Source organism: Rhinolophus hipposideros (assembly GCF_964194185.1).
Source record: "Rhinolophus hipposideros genome assembly, chromosome: X".
Taxonomy (NCBI): Eukaryota; Metazoa; Chordata; class Mammalia; order Chiroptera; family Rhinolophidae; genus Rhinolophus; species Rhinolophus hipposideros.
Window position 1 is genome coordinate 32757149 of NC_138046.1, and position 21240 is coordinate 32778388.

The window sequence follows — 21240 nt, forward strand, 5'->3', positions numbered from 1 at the left end:
AACCTTCTCAGCCAAAGAGAGTACACGCTCTAGGTTGATTCAAATGAGGTAAAGAGGCCAGACTTGGTGAGGAGAACAAATGTGTCTACTGTTCTAGATAAGGAATCAGACAGCATAAGGGGTTAAGAGCACATATCTGACAATGGGAGTATTAATAGTTTCTTTCTCAAGTGATTGCTTTAAACATAGAGTAATAATCTATGTAAGGAGCGTGACATATAATAAGCACTCAATAAACAGTGGTTACTTTTATTAAAGGCTCATATGAGTGGGCCTGTAATTTTATACATGTTATTAATTAGGACCAGTTCAAAGGAAGGGGCATCACCTATTTATAGTTTAAAAGTAGCTCAATTTCTTCATTTGTTTTTCTTGTTCTTTTGTTGTTCTGTTTTTTATACCACATGTCAGTGAACTCATAGACACAGACAAGAGTTTAGTGGTTACCAGAGGGTAAGGGGGTTGGGGGGGTGGGAGATGAGGGTAAGGGGATCAAATATATGGTGATGGAAAGAGAACTGACTCTGAGTGGTGAACACACAATGTGATAATATAGGATGATGTATTACAGAATTGTACACCTGAAATCTATATAACTTTGCTAACAATTGTCACCCCGATAAACTATAATCTTAAAAAATGTCCATAATTATGCTGTTAGGCTATTGCAATAGCCTAAATAAAATCATTTCTTTAATTTAAAAAAAAGTAGCTCAATTTAAAGAAGAATACTAAGTCAATAATAATGCAAGTGGTATACGGGTAAGACAAAATTCATAAAGATATTATGTAGACAACTGAAGTCTAGGAAAGAGAGCTGAAATAAAACTATATTGAATGAGAACTAAACTAGATTCCTTCTAGCTCTAAAGATCTACAACTTTGAAACCATTACTAATTTTAATACCACTTACCATCCCTTCGTTTCTCCAGGCAGTGGGCTAAACACCTTATATCACTATGTAATTTAACCCACTTGAGAGTAACCCAGTTTAGAATAATAACTCTCAGAAGTAGATGGATTATCATTAGCCTCTTTTCCTTGTTACAGATGAGATAACAAGAGACTCCTAGAGGAGACTTCATTTGCCTTGGATTATACACTTAGTAAAGGAAGGACCCAGCTTTCAGACTGTTAGAGAGAGCCCAAGTGTACAAATTATTGTCTGTGTCTACATTGTGGCATTAAGCTTATAACTGAGGGATTTTCTTCTTTAGTCATATTTAGATATCACTTTTACACATGGATTTTTTCCTATAGGATTCTACCACTTTATAAACTGTTACTTAAGTCAAAATTAGCTGAGTCTTTAAACCAACCATGGGAATGGCTGACCTGAGAGTCAAGTCCCTTCAAGGCAAATTTTTGATTAGCAGAGGAAGACATAGTGCCATCAAGACTTGACATCCAGACCAAGATCTCCTTTCTGCTCAGAGTTGTTTCTCAGGGAAGGTTGCTCATAGATGACACACTCACCAGCGGGACGCTATACCAGTGACCTTTAATGCTAGTTTAGCTTAAATACATTTTGACATTTCAAACAAATTAATGTATTTTTACAAGGTGGGGACGACCACCACAAATTAAGCCAAATGGTTTGCCTGTAGGCTGGCTCAGTAGACAGAGTTTCCAGAGCTTCACTGTTGCACCTACCCCCAAAAAAAGAAATGGAGTTCCTCCCCAGAAATCACTTGGATAAATGCCAGCAGGACTCAGTGGTCACTCTTAGCCCTACCTCAGTAGCATATAATTCTGGCGTCTCTGAAACTAATAGATGCTAATTGTGACTACCAGAAGCATCTCAAAGACTCCATTCCATGTTAGGTTGTATGTTAAGGAAATGCTTTGGCTAGAAATATAGTGTTTTTATTGTGTGGATATAAAGCACCAATTCCTTGAAAAATTATCTGGAAATGGGACTATTTAACATGAGAAATATATAAAAGGAACCAACAACCTAAAAGAGGTGAAAAGATCCATTTCTGAAAAGGCAGACCCTAGACTACTAAGTAGCTGCACACCTTTCATCTGAGTAGATTTCATAGACAAATTGCCCAGCCAAATCAAATGGGAATTAAAGAGGTCCTGTGGAGCTGGTAGAGAAAGTGTCTCAGAAACACAAAGGTCACTTTAGTTACAGGACCCTGCCAGAGTGACTTATTTGATGGGAAAAAAAACAGACATAATATCTGGTGTATTTTTGAGGCAATATTAAATCTAATAAACATGAAACAATAGTATTGACTTAATTGAGGTTGTGTGTATTGGAGAATTTAACAACTTATCTTGCAAGTACTGGCCTTTATCTCAGAAACAGCCTTCACAGCGGAGAACAGCGTCTGAAGCATGTCCTTCTCTGACTCCTGCCAGGTGTGTGTCATCCCTGGCCTCTGTCTTGGCCTCACATCTCAGAGTGGGGATAATTAGAATGTCACTTCTACCAGCTTTGTTTTTTCTGGGTCACTGACTTCAGACTTCATCAAAATAGGAGTCTTGTACTGAAATAAATACATTTCCTCTTTCTCAGCCAGCCCCAGCTTATTTCCTGGGCAACCGTGTGTCATAGGTCCAGTACACACAGACAGCTTCTGTACAAGCACGACAGCATATACAGAGTTCCCAAGTGGGGGCACATGATGGAGGAGGAGTTGGCACCCTCCACAGCAGCAGGTGCTCACTGTCCCTCTCAGTGGCAGGGCACTGACATGCAAAGGCCTCAGACAAATGTGCTGAGGAACATATCACAGCAAACTGCTCTGGGAGGCTAGTGTTTAATGTTTATCCAATGGCCTCCATCTGAGAGGCTCATACACAACACAAGCTCAGCTTTATACTCCATTAGTATCCAAATTCCCAGCTGCCCAGAGGCATATGGTACCAATCAGAGACAGCCAGCCTATACGGAGGTTGAGAGCACATAAAGACATGGAGACAGAATGAGGTTGTTTGGGTACCTTATAGACAGGGGGCAAAGAGCCCTCAGTGGTGCTAGAGGGGAGGTCAAAGATGACCTTTGTCTTCATTACAACATCACCAGTCGCTCTCTATTAAGAGACAGCATTGGAGGGAGGGCCCTATCTAAGACTGGCCTTCATCCACTTCATTACTGAGTGTGTAAGACTTCCTCCATCCAGGGAAATTGTGGGCCTCAGAATGCAATGAATTTATAACTTGTTTTCAAACATTCAGATTCAATAAGGGAAAAAAAAAAACTTTCCTTGGGCTTTTACTCAAGGCACAAAGAAGAATAGCTACATTGCTATATCTAAGAAGGGGTAGATTTTTCTGACTTTGTCTAGGCTACGTGATGAGAAATAAAGTACAGAATAAGTGAGTGGTGGGATAAGAGGGCATATAATTCAGTTCTCTGAGAAGTGCCCAATGATAAATAGTAGCTATTGAGGTAATGTCAGGGCAGGCATTGGGCTAACTCCTGTGTCCAGAAAGGAACTAGAGTGGAGCCATGTTTGGTTGGTCTGTGAGTTCCCAGTGCCTAACACATGGCACATGGTACATGACACACACACACACACACACATTCACAAATCCTTGTTTCTAACTCCTTAACATGTCTCAAATCCATTTACTTCTCTCCATCCCAACTGTTACCCCAGTTCAGGCCACCATCATCCCTCACCTGGACCACTGCAGGTGCCTCCTAAATATCAGCCTGCCTTCTATCTCACCTCCTCCTCCATCATGGTCTCAACAGCAGCCAGTGTGATCCATGTAGTACCTAAATATGACTACGGCACCTCCCTACTTAAAGCCCTTCAGCAGATTCCCACAGCCATCAGAATAAAGAGAGACACGTACATCCTTTCATTACCTGGTGTTAATACACCAGCCCAATGTCTGCTAGAGCTACCTTAACAAAATACCATAGACTGTGTGGCTTTAACAAAACAAATTTATTTTCTCACAGTTTTGGAGGCTAGAAGTTCAAGATTAACGTGACAGCACATTTGATTCTCCTGTGGCCTCTCTCCTTGGCTTGTAGAAGACTTCCCTCTTACTGTGTCCTCATATGGGATTTTTCTCTGTGTGTACACACTCCTGGTGTCTTTTCCTCTTCTTATAAGGACACCAGTCCTGTTGGATTAGAGCCCCACCTTTATGGCCTCATTTAACTTTCATTTCCTTGTTAAAGGATCTATTACCAAATACAGTCACATCAGGTATTAGGACTTCAACATATGAATTAAGGGGGAGACACAATTTAATTCATAATACCTAACCACTGTTTACCTCCTGATTCCATTGTTCACCACTCCCATACATTCAGCCTGTATTATTAGTCTTACTGATTTTTTTCTGTAGTAACCTGGATGGGCCATACAGTCCCTAACCATGGGACCTTCACCCTGCCGTTCCCTCTACCTGGATTGCCCTCAACTCTACTTCCCCTCCAATCATTTCACCCCATTCCTCTCCTACTGATCATCTCAGACGTTGCTTACTTAATACGTTCTCTGAGACTACTCTGCCTCCTGACTCCTAGTCTGGGTAAAGTGTTCTCATACTCTCTGTTGCCTCCTTCTGGTAACTTGGAGAGTAATTGCCTAATGGCACCTCCAAAGGTTTTACTAGACCATGAGTCATTTGAGGGCAGAGGCTGTGTCATAGTAGTGTTTTGAATCCTCAAAGCTTATCATAAAGCTTAGCACAGAGAAGATACTCAACAAACAGTCAATGAAAGAACAAATCAACCTGTTTCTTTGCTGAAGAAAGGGAGTTATGGAATGAAACAGGTCAAGCTAGGTGGCAATATATTACAACTTAAAATTCCAAGTTACCAACAGATGTACTATACCTGAGTATTCCACAAGATGGAAGCTAGGTCTATGTTAATGGAAGGTCCTGCCCCAAAGGTTGCTGTTAAAGTAAAATCTGGTTTCTCCAGCAATCTGTTTTCCAGAAGTCTTATAACTTTGCTCTTCCGTGCATCTATAGGACAGTAAGAGAGATCTGCATATCAGAGCAACACAGAAGCCCTAGAGCAGTGGCCCTCAAACTTTAGTGTGTATCAGAATCACCTGTAAGGCTCATTAAAACACAGATGGCTGGGCTCCCTCCCCAAGAGTTTCTGATTCAATAGTTCTAAGTTGGGACCTGAGAATTTACATTTCTAACAAGCTCCCAGGTGATGCTATTTCTGCTGGTCCAGAGACCACAGTCTGAAATAGGGTTTCCAGGTGGGAATTCCTGCCCGTTCTCAGGAATTTTTTTCTCTTTCCCATTCCCGAATTCCAAGATATAAACTGTTTTCTATTCTCCACGATGAATCATTTCCTCAAAGTAATGGCCGATACTACCAACCACCTGGATTCAAGAAGCCGATTTTCCCCAATTCCCAACCAACTTTTCTCAGGATTTGGGAACGGGAAAGCAAAAAAAAGAAAAAAATTGCTGAGAACGGGCAGGAATTCCCACTTGGAAACCCTACTCTGAAAAAACACTGCTCTAGAGGGTCTTTCTGGAATTATTGCAAAAAAAATACATTATGCTGAAAGTGGTATAAATGATAAATGTGTTTACCAGAAGATTGGATCAACCATTGTCATGTGGGGCGGCCTGCGGGGTCTCTGCTCCCGCTCCCCACATAAGAACGCAGGATGTGGCTAGGCAAAAAAGGAACAACCATGGAGCCATAGGTAGGGGAATCATACCACTATAGTCTCACTGGAGGCTGGATTCACATGACATGCGACCTGCTGTCCGCTTTTCTGCCAACCGACCGACTCCACTTGCTAACTGCAATCCGGCGCTTGCTAGCTCAGCCACCATCTTCTTGCTAGCCCCCATTTTTCTGCTAGCGTAGCCACGACAGTTATATTAATGGCCAGTGGCTCACTGATTACAGCTGACGGCCAACTAGCCACAGCTGATGGCCATCCAATCACAGATGATGGCCATTTACTAACTGAGCCAGCACCTTTCCATGTGAGGACAAGAGCCTGGAAACTGCACTCCTGGTTCTGTCCCCACAACTATCCTCTCCCAACTTTGCCAGACAACACCAACATTGATGAAATTCACGAGACAAGGTCAACTAATAAGTAATTTTTTTATTTCCAGGTAAAACTGCCTCTGGAAGGATACTGTAACCTAATAGTGTGTCTTCTGTTCTTTTTGCAGGTACGATTAGAATGGCCAACAGACCTTGCAGTTAATCCCATGGACAATTCATTGTATGTCTTGGATAACAACATTGTGCTGCAAATTTCTGAGAACAGGCGTGTGCGGATCATTGCAGGGCGCCCCATTCACTGCCAGGTGCCAGGTATCGATCATTTTTTGGTCAGCAAGGTGGCAATTCACTCCACTCTGGAGTCGGCTAGGGCCATCAGTGTCTCCCACAGCGGGCTGCTCTTCATAGCTGAAACAGATGAGAGGAAAGTAAATCGAATTCAGCAAGTTACCACCAATGGGGAGATCTCCATCATGGCTGGTGCCCCCACTGACTGTGACTGCAAAATTGATCCCAACTGTGACTGTTTCTCAGGTATGACCTTTTTTTAGCAATTCACCAGCTCCCCTTCTCTGTTTCCAAAAGAATAATGTACATCGCAAAAGTCAAAAAGAAAACAAAAGTGTTACTTGTGAACATTAATATGAACAAGTGAAGAAAGCAATTGGGTTGGGGGTAAGATAGCCTAGCATCTGGTCGTTGTTCTGCAACTGACTCACTGAGTGGCCCCAGGAAAGCCACAAAACCTTTTCATGGCTCACTTCATCTGTTAAATAGCGGTATCATTTGTCTCAATTACATCAGCTTACTGGTTTGAGGATAAACTAGTATAATACAAATTTTGATACTCTAAGAAGTTAAGACCACTATACAAATGTAAGATCATTATAGCATTTGTACTTTGGAGAAAGAGAAACTAAGTAAAACCTACATTTTCTAATGTAGCTAAGGAAAAATTCACTTGCCCTAAGTGACTTGTTTCCAGATTAACAGAATGTGCTATTTGAAACCCAATGAGACTAGAAATGGACTGCTTTGGGGACACAAACACAGTTAAATCCCACAATAGAGGTTTCTCAGGACATAGATCTGCTACTCACATTGTTTTTTTAAAATAAAAATTTTCCCCATAAACATTCATGCCCTGTACTTCCAGTTGAAATAGAAAACAATTTTAAAAAGAAAGGAAGGAAGGAAGGAAGGAAGGAAGGAAGGAAGGAAGGAAGGAAGGAAGGAAGGAAGCAGCCTTTTCTTCAAAACATAGAGTGAATATGGCATGTAGCAAACTATCCTCGAAATGTCAATGGACACATTTATTGCTGGGATGTGGAAATCCCTCCATGCCACTAGCAGCCCTATTAAACTGCTCATGCAGGCCCAAATTGTTCTCTTAATCTTTGCTTTTCCATGGGTCAGAGGAATCTAGAGCTAGCAACTTGGTCAATAAGACTTTTGATCAATATCTCTGAAGTTTTCCTGGACAATTAGTTGTATAGTTATTTTGCTAATTTATATCTTTCATTCAAGACAAATCTAATATTTATTCCAGTTATCAAATTTGGTGTTCTGAATCATTGTTGCACTTACAGACTTAGTATACTTTGACAATGTGACAATGGGAATTAACTGAAGAAAGACCTTACTCTAGGCACAGTAAGATGGAAAGTTCTATAAGCATTGACAAACATAAGTCTCATGGATTTCCAGCCAAATTTATATGACTGTTACTATTTCCTCTTTTTGTATTTTTTTGTTTGTTTGTTTCATCCATCAAAGTTTTTCCTTTTTTTAAATTTAGTGGGGTGACAATTGTTAGTAAAATTACTTAGATTTCAGGTGTACAATTCTGTATTACATCATCTAAAAACCCCACTGTGTGTTCACCACCCAGAGGCGGTTCTCCTTCCATCACCATATATTTGATCCCCCTTACCCTCATCTCCAACCCCTCACCCACTTTATCCTCTGATATCCACTAAACTATTGTCTGTGTTTATGAGTTTTTGTTTCTCATTTGTTTGTTTTCTTCTTTTGTTGATTTTGGTTTATATACCACATATCAGTGAAATCATATGGTTCTCTGCTTTTTCTGTCTGACTTATTTCGCCTAGCATCATACTCTCAAGATCCATCCATATTGTTACAAATGTTCCTATATCATCTTTTCTTACACCGAATAGTATTCCATTGTGTATATATACAACAATTTCTTTATCCATTCATCTATCGAAGGACATTTTGGTTGTTTCCATGTCTTGGCCACCGTAAACAAAGCTGCAATGAACATTGGAGCACACGTGTCGTTATGTATAAATGTTTTCAGATTTTTGGGGTAGATACCCAGGAGAGGGATTGCTGGCTCATATGGTAATACTATTCGTAATTTTTTGAGGAACTTCCACACTGCCTTCCATGATGGCTGCACCAGTCTGTGTTCCCACCAACAGTGTATCAGGATGCCTTTTTCTCCACAGCCTCTCCAACACTTGTTATTATTTGTCTTCTTGATGACAGCCATTCTGACTGGGGCGAGGTGATATCTCATTGTGGTTTTTATCTGCATTTCTCTGATGATTAGTGATGTTGAACATTTTTTCATATGTCTATTTGCCATTTCTATGTTCTCTTTGGAGAAATATCTCTTAAGGTTGTCTGCACCTTTTTCAATTTGGTGCTTTGTTTTTCTGATATTGAGTTTCATGAGTTCCTTGTTTATTTTGGATATTAGCCCCTTATCGGAGGCACTGTTTGCAAAAACCTTCTCCAATTCAGTTCATTGCCTCTTTCTTTTGTCGATGGTTTCTTTTGCTGCGCAGAAGCTTTTAAGTTTCACATAGTCCCATTTGTATTTTTTTGATTTTTTATTTTATTTGATATATTTATTTTTTTTAATTTATTGGGGTGACAATTGTTAATGAAATTACATAATTTCAGGTGTACAATTCTGTGTTACATCATCTATAAATCCCATTGTGTGTTCACCACCCAGAGTCAGTTCTTCTATCACCATATATTTGATCCCCCTTACCCTCATCTCCTTACCCCCACCGCCCTAACCCTCTGGTAACCACTAAACTATTGTCTCTGTCTATGAGTTTTTATTTATCATTTATTAATCTTGTTCTTTTCTTGGTTTTGGTTTATGTACCACATATCAGTGAAATCATAGGATTATCTGCTTTTTCTGTCTGACTTATTTCGCTTAGCATTATACTCTCAAGACCCATCCATGTTGTCACAAATGTTCGAATATCATCTTTCCTTAACGCCGAATAGTATTCCATTGTGTATATATACCACAACTTCTTTATCCATTCACCTATTGAAGGACATTTTGGTTGTTTCCATGTCTTGGCCCCTGTAAACAAAGCTGCAATGAACATTGGAGCACACGTGTCTTTATGTATAAATGATTTCAAATTCTCTGGGTAGATACCCAGGAGAGGGATTGCTGGGTCATATGGTAATTCTATTTGTTATTTTTTGAGGAACCTCCACACTGCCTTCCATAACAGCTGCCCCAGTCTGCATTCTCACTAACAGTGTATGAGGGTTCCTTTTTCTCCACAGCCTCTCCAACACTTGTTACTATTTATCTTGTTGATGAAAGCCATTCTGACTGGTGTGAGGTGATATCTCACTGTGGTTTTTATTTGCATTTCTCTGATGATGAGTGATGTTGAGCATTTTCTCATATGTCTATTTGCCATTTGTAAGTCCTCTTTGGAGAAATGTCTCTTCAGGTCCTCTGCCCATTTTTCAATTGGGTTGTTCGTTTTTATGTTGTTGAGCTTCTTCATGAGTTCCTTGCATATTTTGGATATTAGACCCTTATCGGAGGAACTGTTTGCAAAAACCTTCTCCCATTCAGTTCATTGCCTCTTTATTTTGTTGATGGTTTCTTTTGCTGTGCAGAAACTTTTAAGTTTCATATAGTCCCATTTGTTTATTTTAGCTTTTACTTCCATTGCCTTTGGAGTCAAATTCATAAAATACTCTTTGAACCCAAGGTCCATAAGTTTAGTACCTATGTTTTTTTCTATGCAGTTTATTGTGTCAGGTCTTATGTTTAAGTCTTTGATCCATTTTGAATTAATTTTGGTACATGGTGACAGATAGGAGTCCAGTTTCATTCTTTTCACGTGGCTATCCAATTCTGCTAGGACAATTTATTGAAGAGGATGTCTTTCCTCCATTGTTTGTTTTTAGCTTCTTTGTCAAAAATTATCTGTCCATATTTATGTGGTTTTATTTCTGGGTTCTCAATTCTATTCCATTGGTCTATGTGTCTGTTTTTCTGCCAATACCATGCTCTTTTGATTATTGTAGCCCTGTAGTACAAGCAAAAGTCAGGCAGTGTGTGTGATACCTCCAGCATTGTTCTTTTTTCTTAAGATTGCTTTGGCTATTCGGGGTCTTTTGTGGTTCCAAACAAATCTGATGATTTTTTGTTCTATTTCTTTAAAAAATGCCATTGGGATTTTGCTGGGGATTGCATTAAATCTGTATATTGCTTTGGGTAATATGGCCATTTTAACTATGTTGATTCTTCCAATCCATGAGCACGGAATGTCTTTCCATTTCTTTGTGTCTTCTTCAATTTCTTTCAAAAATGTCTTATAGTTTTCAGCATACAAATCCTTCAGATCCTTGGTTAAATTTATTCCTAGGTATTTTATTCTTTTTGCTGCAATTTCAAAGGGAATATTTTTTTTGTATTTCATTTTCTGAGATTTCATTGTTAGTATATAGGAATGCAATGGAGTTTTGTACGTTTATTTTGTAGTCAGCAAATTTACTGTATTCATTGATTGTTTCTAACAGCTTTTTGGTGGAGTCTTTAGGGTTTTCTATATATAGCATCATGTCATCTGCAAAGAGTGATATTTTAACTTCTTCATTCCCAATTTGGATGCCTTTTATTTCTTTCTCTTGCCTGATGGCTCTGGCAAGGACTTCCAACACTATGTTGAAAACCAGAGGTGATAGGGGAGAGCCCTGTCGTGTTCCTGAAAGTAGAGCAAAGGGCTTCAGTTTTTCACCATTAATTATGAGATTAGCTGAGGACTTGTCATAGATGCCTTTATTATGTTAATGTATTTCCCCCTATACCTATTTTATTAAGTATTTTATCATAAATGGATGTTGAATATTGTCAAATATTTTTCTGCATCAATTGATATAATCATATGACTTTCATCCTTTATTTTGTTTATGTGATGTATCACATTGATGGATTTGCGGATGTTGAACCATCCTTGTGCCCTGGGGATGAATCCCACTTTGTCATGAAGAATAATCTTTTTAATGCATTGTTTTGTTTCATTTGCTAGAATTTTGTTTAGGATTTTTCCATCTGTATTCATCAGAGATATTGGTCTGTAGTTTTCCTTTTTTGTGTTGTCCTTACCAGGTTTTGGTATAAGGGTAATGTTGGCCTCATAAAATGAGGTAGGGAGTAGTGCCTCTTCTTCAATTTTTTGAAAGAGTTTGAGCAGGATTGGTATTAGATCCTCTTTGAAGGTTGGTAGTATTCACTAGTGAAGGCATCTGGTCCCAGACTTTTGCTTTTTGGAGGGTTTTAGATGACTGATTTAATTTCGTTACTGATGATCAGTTTGTTTAGATTTTCCATTTCTTCCTGGTTCAGCCTTGGCTATATTTTTCTAAGAACTTGTTTATTTCTTCTAGGTGATTGAATTTGATGGCATATAGTCCTTCATAGTATTCCTGGATGATACTTTGTATTTCTGTGGTGTCCATAACTTCTGCTTTTTCATTTCTAATTTTGTTAATTAATGTCTTCTCTCTTTTTCTCTTAGTGAGTCTAGCCAAGGGTTAGTCAATTTTGTTAATCTTTTCAAAGAACCAACTTTTTGTCACATTAGTTTTTTTCTATTGTCTTTTTGTTTTCTTTTCCATTTTGTTCTGCTCTGGTTTTTGTTATTTCCTGTCTTCTGCTGACCTTGGTTTCACTTGTTCTTCTTGACCTAGTTCTTTAAAGTGTAACATGAGGTTATTTATTTGGGATTTTTCTTGTTTCTTGAGATAGGCCTGTCATAATACAAATTTCCCTCTTAAAACTACTTTCGCTGTATCCCCAAAATTTTGGTAGGTGTGTTTTCATTGTCAATTTTGTCCATTTCTTTGTCCATTTCTTCTAATGTGTCATTTAGGGTTGCTATTTCGTTGCGTATTTTCTGTTTGGATGACCTATCCATAACTGTCAATGATGTACTTAAGTCCCCTAGTATAATTGTGTTTTGGTCAATTTCTCCCTTTAGTTCTGTTAGTAGTTACTTGGTATAGTTCGGTGCTGCCTGATTGGGAGCATAAATATTGATGACTGTTATGTCTTCTTGTTGTATAGTCCCCTTTACCATGATGAAATGTCCATCTTTCTTTCTTTTTATCCTTTTCACCCTGAAATCAGTTTCATTTGATATCATTATGGCTACACCTGATTTTCTCTGGGTACCATTTGCTTGGAGTGTCAATTTCCACCCTTTCACTTTGAGTCTATGCTTGTCCTTGTAGCTAAGATGTGTCTCTTGGAGACAGCATATGGTTGTGTTTAGTTTTTTGATCCAATCTGCTACTCTGTGCCTTTTTATTTGTGAGTTCAGTCCATTTACATTTAGGGTGATTATTGATAATTGAGGATTCCCTGTAATTCTGTCTTTAGTTTTCTGGTAACGCTGTGCCTCCATTGTTTCTTTGCCTTTTCGTTGTTGTCTATTATTTCTATGTGGTGGTATTCTATGATGTTTCCCTCTGTGTCTTCTTTTATTACAGTATATATTTCGGTTTTGGATTTTTTTTCAGTGGTTACCCTTAAGTTTATGTAAAAGAAAGTTTGATATTTAGAGTATATCATTTTCTTCAGCACGCTTACTTACTCCATTCCCATATTCCGGTTCAGGCCTTATTCTCCCCCTTTTTATGTTTTGGTTACCTCAAATTCTCCCTGTTGATGGTGTTCGAAAGGCCTCCTTTTGTATTTTTTGTAGTGCAGGTCGTGTATTAGAAAATTCCCTCAGCTTCTGTATGTCTGGAAAGGTCTTTATTCCTTTTTCATATGTAAAGGATATCTTTGCTGGATATATTATTCTTGGCTCATAATTTCTTTCTTTCAATAGTTTGAATATTTGGTTCCACTCCCTCCTGGCTTGTAGAGTTTCTGCTGAAACATCTGATGATAATCTAATGGGCTTTTCTTTGTAGGTTACCGTCTTCTTTTCCCTGGCTGCCTTGAAAATTCTTTCTTTGTCGTTGATTTTAGACAGCTTCAATACAATGTGCCTTGGAGTAGGACTGTTGGGATTGAGGTAAGTAGGTATTCTATTTGCTTCTTGGATTCGAGGATCCAGTTCTGTCCACAAGTTTGGGAAGTTCTCATCAACAGTTTGTTTGAATATATTCTCTGTTCCCTTCTCTGTTTCTTCTCCTACTGGTATGCCCATTCTTCTGATATTGCTCTTTCTGACAGAGTCAGAAAGTTCTTGTAGAGTTCTTTCATTTCTTTTAAGTGTCAAGTTTGTTTCTTCTTCTATCTGTGTAATTTCCAGTTTTCTATCTTCGATGTCACTGATTCTTTCCTCCATCTGGTCAACTCTACTACCCAAGCTGGTTATTTCATTCTTAGTTTTATCTATTAAGTTCTTAATCTCCAGAAATTCTATTTGGTTCTTTTGAAAATTTCAATCTCTTTTGTGAAATGTTCATGTTGTTCTTAGATTGTGTTTCTGAGTTCATTAAATTGCCTTGCTGTGTTTTATTGCATCTCTTGAGTTTTTTCAGACCTGCAATCTTGAATTCTCTGTCATTTAAGTCACATATTTCCGTATTTTCAAGTACCTTTTCTGGAGACTTTTCACTTTCTTTCTGAGCTGTCTTGTTGCCTTGGTTATTCATGGCAATTACCGATTTATTATTTATCTTCCTAGAAATGTACAGCAGTGGCTTCTGCAACAGGTTGTCAGGAAGAGGTATTTCTCTTGTTTTTCAGTACTTGGTAAAATTTTAATGTCTCTACGACTGCAGCCTTTTTCTCTCTCTCACACCATAGGTAGTGCTATGTTTTCTCTGCACTATTCCAGCTTCTCACACAATGGGGAATTCCCTGGGAGATGGGCTTCTCCTCTGTTAATAGTTTGCCTGGGTCACAGGGTGCAGTGTCCTCTAGGTATGCGGAGAGCTTTTGAAGTTCGAAAGCTCTTCCTGCATCAGATTCAGAGCCTGTATGTTCAGCAGTTCTGTTTACTCCTGCAGGGATCCACCCCGATAGGTGGGGCCTGGGGCAGGGTGAGTTTTGAGAGTTGGCCCAGAGCAATGGCGGCTACCACCACCACAGCCAGTCCTGCTCCCATAGCTACCTCCCCTTTGCCGGTACTAGTTGGGCTCCGAATCTGTGTCTGCAGTCCACTGTTCTCAGAACAGCAAATATTTTGTTCTGATACTGCTACTGTTCCACTTCTAGCACTTGGCAAGTGGGGGCGGGTCAAGCTCTGGGAGGGTAGGGAGTGACCGACCATCTAGTCTCAGTTCCTAAGGCTTCCATTCTCTGCTGGGCACTGAGGTCTTAAACCACTGTTTTCAGCCTTCTTCCCTCAGTTTTTTTTCCAAGGTTTCTGCCGTGAGCGTTGGGTTCAGCTGTGTCATATGCTGCCTCCTCAGCCCTGTGGGCCATAAACGGAGCCCTAGCAGTCCAAGTCCTTCCCTCTCCCCAGCTGTAGTAGTTCCTGGATGCAGCAAACTCGAAGCACCGAGCTAGGTCTGCGTCCTGTGCCCTGCAGCTCCATCTCCACACTTCTTCCTTCCTTCCTCCCCAGTTCGTGCGATTCTCCCACCTTTAGGTGAATTCATTAGTGCGCCTCTTCTTCTTTCCTGTCTGCTGTGTAGGGAGTCCTTTGTGGAGTTATTGTTGTTCGATTAGTTGTAAATTCCAGGGGAGTTTTACAGAGGCTCACCTCACGCCACCATTTTGATGACGTCCTGCTCTTTTTGTATCCTCCAATACAATAGATACTCAACAGCAGGATTAAGGATTTCACAACATTGTTGTTACTAAGATCATTGCAACTTATTCTTTATCTTCAGTGATGCTTCCTCAGGAATTTTGAATAATGGATGTCATATTTGTCAAGGAGAACATGCATACAATGTTGGTTCACTGTTTGTTCCCTTTAAAATGATTCTTAATGTACAGTGTTTTCTGTATACGGTATGTTCATATAAATGCTTATGATGACAGTTATTAAAATCAGTTTCTTTCTCCCACAGGTGATGGTGGTTATGCTAAGGATGCAAAGATGAAAGCCCCTTCCTCCCTAGCAGTGTCGCCTGATGGTACTCTCTATGTGGCAGACCTTGGGAACGTTCGAATTCGTACCATTAGCAGGAACCAAGCCCACCTGAATGACATGAACCTTTATGAGATTGCTTCACCTGCTGATCAAGAACTCTACCAGTTCACTATCAATGGAACCCATCTGCACACCTTGAACTTGATAACAAGGGACTATGTGTATAATTTCACCTACAATACTGAAGGTGACTTGGGTGCCATTACCAGTAGCAATGGCAACTCAGTGCATATTCGCCGGGATGCAGGTGGAATGCCCCTTTGGCTTGTGGTACCTGGTGGGCAGGTGTACTGGCTGACCATAAGCAGCAATGGAGTCTTGAAAAGAGTGTCAGCCCAAAGCTATAACCTGGCTTTGATGACCTATCCAGGAAACACAGGGCTGCTGGCTACCAAAAGTAATGAAAATGGATGGACAACTGTTTATGAGTAAGTTTCTAATTCTCACCATAGGCTTGCTCAGATTTTTATTTGAAATTGTATTATAAGGGGGAAATGGCTTAGTAATTGCTGGTTGTCACATGCTATTTTCTCCTAATAGCCACAATAAAAAATAAAGTCAAGAAGAAAAGTGTACCCAATTCCTAGGATTTAAACCCATTTTTCCCTAGCAGTTTTGTAGCACATAATAATAAAAACATATACTGAGTGAAGAATCAAGTTTGGCACTGCAAGAGACAGGAATGAGATAGAAGTCCATGTACTCAAGAAATTTACAGCATACCTGTGACAACAAGATAAAAATTTTATTTAAATAACAAAACTAGAAAGGTTTTCAAAAACAGCAAAGAAATGGTGTATTTTAACTAGTATTTATTGATCCCTGTGGGGTTTGATGGATGAGTAAATGAATGTGCACCCAGCCCAGCCCAACTAAGTATAAGTTGCTGTGGGAGATAAGAAAGAAGTTAGAATATAAGAAGTGGACCCTGGAAAGCACTATGAATTGATGTAGGTCAAGTGCTGAATAGAAGAGGCTACACTTCATTGGCTGCTTCTGTGAAATGTGAAGCCAAATGCACCCATACAAGATTGGGCTTCCCAATTTCTCTGCACAAGTCAAAGAATCAGGCACATTTTGGCATTCACGGACTGGATCTGTGATAACGTTATTTAAAAAGGCATTAACACAAGATGTGTCTGGCAGCAAGCTACAAAGATGTGTCATGACACAGAAATGGAGACCATTGTCCTTGCCTTTTAAAGCATGGACATCCTTGTTTGCAAGTCAACACATTTAGAAAGCTAATCTGCCAGCACTCGGCAAACATCTTTCCCACAAAGGGAACTGCTGAATTTTTAACCAGTTTCCTGAGTGAAGATAATTCATGGAATCTGAACCACTGGGTCTGAAATGGCATTAAAGTGAAGAATGTGAGAAGTGGAGATATTAAGTATGAGGAGTTTCAAGTGTGACTATTTTATGAGGATATAGAGAATATGAAGAGAATATGTCCAGTCCCAGGAGAGCCTCCTGAGGAAAGAGACAAAACAATTGGCCTTCAAGTTTTGGCTCATTTCCCAAAGGAATGCCATTTATACAAAGAGCTGGACAACATTTTAGTTTCACTTAGAAAAATGCATTCAGTTGTTTCTATTGCAAGTCTTCCTGTGTTTTTTGAAAATTTTCTCTTACATCTTAATAACAATAATAAAAGCTACTGTTCACTGAAGCTTTACTATATGCCAGGTAATAGGCTAGGTGATTTACATAAGTTATTATTTTTTGATCCCCCAAATAATATCATGGTATAGGTGCTCCTAGTATGCCTGTTTTATGGATGATAAAATTGAGACACAAAATGGTTAACTTGTCCTGATTCATACAGGTGTCCAGCATTCAAACTCCAACAGTCTGACTCAAGAACCCACATTTTTAAATACCTTGAGAAAGATAAAGTTGCTAATAAGAATATCTTTTAAAAAAAAAGTATGCAATATTACATTGCAACTGAAAGTAGACCAACTATTTTGAAAGCTAATGGTTGAATTCAGCCAAGCAACAAGAAATGGCTTAAGTATTAACTTAGTTTTCAAAATAATCAGTTAACCCCATTTATTTATTAAATATCACATTATACCCTTTAAATATTTACATTTTGATTTGCCATGTATACCTTGGTAAAACTAAAGAAAAAACACAAAGTATCCCATTCCACTGTGTATTTATTTATTCAACAAATGTTTCCTGAGCACCAGCTATGTGCCAGACAGTGTTCTGGTGCTGGTGACACAGCCATGAACAAAACAGATAAAAATCTCTACCTTCATAGAGCTTACGTTGGAAGGAGACAAATAAAATATACAGAACTTCAGATACTGATACGAAGTTTGACAATTAAGTTTACAAACTTGTTGCAATGATGTTGGTAACCTTTTTTGATATCAGAGGGATTATTCATTATGAATTTGTACCAACTAGACAAACAGTTAACCAAGTTTACTATTTGGAAGTGCTGTAAAGGCTACATGAAAAAGTTAGAGGACCTAAACTTTTCGCCAACAATTCATGGCTCTTATATCATGACAATGCACCAGCTCACACAGCACTGTTTATGAGGGAGTTTTTAGCCAGGAAACAGATAACTGCAATGGAGCACCCTCCCTACTCACTTGATCTGGCCCCCAATGACTTCTGTCTTTACCTGAAGATAAAGGAAATACTCAAAGAAAAACATTTTGATGACATTCAGGACATCAAAGTTAATACGACAGCTCTCATGACCATTCCAGAAAGAGTTCCAAAATTGCTTTTAAAGGGTGGACTAGGCGCTGGCATCAGTGCATAGCTTCCCAAAGGGAATACTTCATAGGTGACTGTAGTGATATTCAGCAATGAGGTATGTGGCACTTTTTCTAGGATGAGTTCACAAACTTAGTTTTCAGACCTCGTAAGTTTTGTGGAGAAAATCAAGCAGATTTAGGGAAATCAAGAATGTGGGGCAGAAGGGATTTTTTTTCAGATTTGATGGTCAAGGAACACTTTATTAAGAAGGTGACATTTGAAGACAATAGTGCCCCCCTTATCTGTGCTTTTGCTTTCCACGATTTTAGTTACCTGTGGTCAACCATGGTCTGATAATATTAAATGGAAAATGTCATAAATAATCCATAAATTTTAAATTGCACACCACTCTGGGGAGTATGATAAAATCTTGCACTGTCCTGTTCCTTTCTACCCAGGATGTGAACCATCCCTTTTTCCCAAAGATCCACACTTGTTATCACTTAGTAGTTTTCCCAGTTATTATATCAACTGTCATAATATCGGTATCTCAGTGCGTGTGTTCAAATAACCCTTATTTTACTTAATAATGGCCCCAGAATGCAAGGGTAGTGATGCTGGCAATTCAGATATGCCAAGAAGAAGCCATAAAGCACTTTCTTGAAGTGAAAAGGTGAAAGTTCTTGACTTAATAAGGAAAGCAAAGCAAACAAACAAACAAGCATACTGAGATTGCTAAGGTCTATGGAAGAACAAATCTATCGTTAAGTTGTGAAGGAAAAATAAATTAGTGCTCATGTTGCTGTCACACCTCAAACTGCAAGATGGAAAAGGCATTAAATTTGTGGGTGAAAAACATGAACACAGAGAGACCACATTCACATAACTTGTATTACAGTATATTGTTATGTGTTCTGTTTTATTAGTAGTTATTATTGTCAATCTCTTACTGTGCCTAATTTGTAAGTTAAGCTTTATCATACGTATGTATGTACAGGAGAAAAAATAGTATATATAGGGTTCAGTACTATCTGTGTTTCCAGGCATCCACTGGGAGTCTTAGAACGTATCATCTATGGATAAGGGTGACTACTATAAATACCTGTAGGAAGTGAGGGAATAAGCCATAAAGATACATGGGGTAAAAGAAGAGAAAGAACATTCGGGCAGAGTGAATAGCAACTGTACAGGATACAAATCTGATGTATCCAAGGAATAGTTGTATCCAAGGCAGTGACTGTGACTGTAGTATAGTAAGTAAGAGTAATTAGGAAATGAAATCTAAGAAGTAGCAGGCTACTTCATGTAGAGCACTGTAGGCTTCCATAAAGACTTTTACTTTTGTTGAGTAACAGATGGAAACACTGAACTTTTGACTAAAAGAGTGATATAATCTGACTTATATTTTTAAGAATCACTCTGTTAAAAACAGATAGGTGGAAATAGGAAAACCTAATGCCAATAATCCAAGGAAAAATGGTGACTTAGATCAGAGAGTGGGCACAGTAAGAAGTTGTAAAATCCTAAACATATTTTGACAGTAAATATATCAAGACTTACCGACAGATTGGATGTGGTGTGTGGGAGAAAAAAGGGTTTTTGACCTGAGCAAATTGACCTGAGCCTTCGGCATTGTAGGTGAAATTATACACATACTGTGTTTCCCTGAAAATAAGACCAGGTCTCACATTAATTTTTGCTCCAAAAGATGCATTAGGGCTTATGTTCAGGGGATGTCATCCCGAAAAATCATGCTGGGCTTATTTTCTGATTAGGTCTTATTTTCGGGGAAACACGGTAGTGCATTATACCAGATGGGAGAGCAAAAATTCCATTTTGCATATGATCAGTTTGGCTAGACATCCAAGTGAAAATATCAAATAGGCCATTGGATGTATAAGTCTGGAATTAGGGGAAAGGCTGGAGCTTTGAAATTTGGAGGTCCAAATTTTGCATCCACTAGTATTTATATTGTACTTAAAGCCATGAAATATGATGAGATCTCCATGAAAGTGAGTACAGACAGGGAAGATAAGAGATCTGTGAGCGAACCTAGAGGATGCCAAGGTTTAGAGTTAAGCATATGAAGAAGAATCAACAAACAGACTGAGAAGGAAAATCCGATGAAGTAGTAGGAAAACCAGGAGAGTGAGATGTCCCAGAAGCCAAGTGAAACAGGAAGGAGTAATCAATAGTGTCAAATACTTCTGACAAGTCAAGTAAAATAAGGACTGAGAATTGACCAGTCTCGTATTGTGGAAATCGTTGTTGACCTTGAGAAGAGCAGGTGCTGTGGCACAGTGGGAGACAAAAGCCTGAGCAGAACAGTTTTAAGAGAGAATGGATACACATATGTTCATAGCAGTGCTATTTATAATAGGCCAAAAAGTGTAAAGTACCCATGTTCATCAAATCTTAAACAGACAAACCAAATGGAGTATATCAATACCATGGAATATTACTCATCCATAAGAAGGAATGAAGTTCTGACACATGGTACAACATGAATAAACCTCAAAAACAGTATGCTAAGAAGCCAGACAAAAGTACAAATATTGTATAGTTCCATTAATATGAAATATTCAGAAAAGGCAAATTCATACAGGCTGAAAGTAGATTAGTGGTTCCCAAGAGCTGGGGAGAGTAGTGAATGAGAAATGACTGCTAATAAGTATGGGGTTTATTTGGAAGGTGATGGAAAAGTTCTAGAAGTGGTGGTAGGTCCAAGAGGGCAAAATAGGTAAACACTATGCCTGCCACCTCTCAAGATCACATTAAAATTAGAACTAAATTATAGAACAATGAACCTTGAAAATCATCTGACAACTAGCTGAACAGAACCCCTATAACTAAGGATACAAAGAAGAGGCCACATTGAGACTAGCAGGAAAGGCAGAGACATGAAAAAGGCTGACCCCAAACCCACAAATAGTGGTTGAACATTGGGAGGAACACCTCAGAAGCAGGTGAAGGTCCCCCCTACAGAGTGAGGGCTCCCAGTCCCATACCAGGCTCCCCAATCCAGTGGTCCTGTGATGGGAAGAGGAGGCCCCACAACATCTGACAGTGAAAAATCAGTGAGGATTCCACCCATCCATCCCAGGAAGATGGAGGGCAGCTAGAAACCCAGATGTCCTTTTAAAGGGCCTGCTCACAGACACACTCACTTGAAAGCACTC

The 21240-nt window shown here is 39.1% G+C and overlaps 1 protein-coding gene across 5 annotated transcripts in view; it reads left to right on the plus strand.

Annotated features, from left to right (window-relative positions):
* TENM1 (teneurin transmembrane protein 1) overlaps positions 1-21240 on the plus strand; it is a 1334622-nt gene that overhangs the window by 1250142 nt on the left and 63240 nt on the right. For all 5 annotated transcript variants that reach the window (XM_081042768.1, XM_081042771.1, XM_081042770.1 and 2 more), the window contains 2 exons: positions 6140-6506; positions 15255-15765. In XM_081042768.1, the coding sequence (XP_080898894.1) occupies positions 6140-6506; positions 15255-15765 (878 nt within the window). The remainder of the gene's footprint in view (positions 1-6139; positions 6507-15254; positions 15766-21240) is intronic.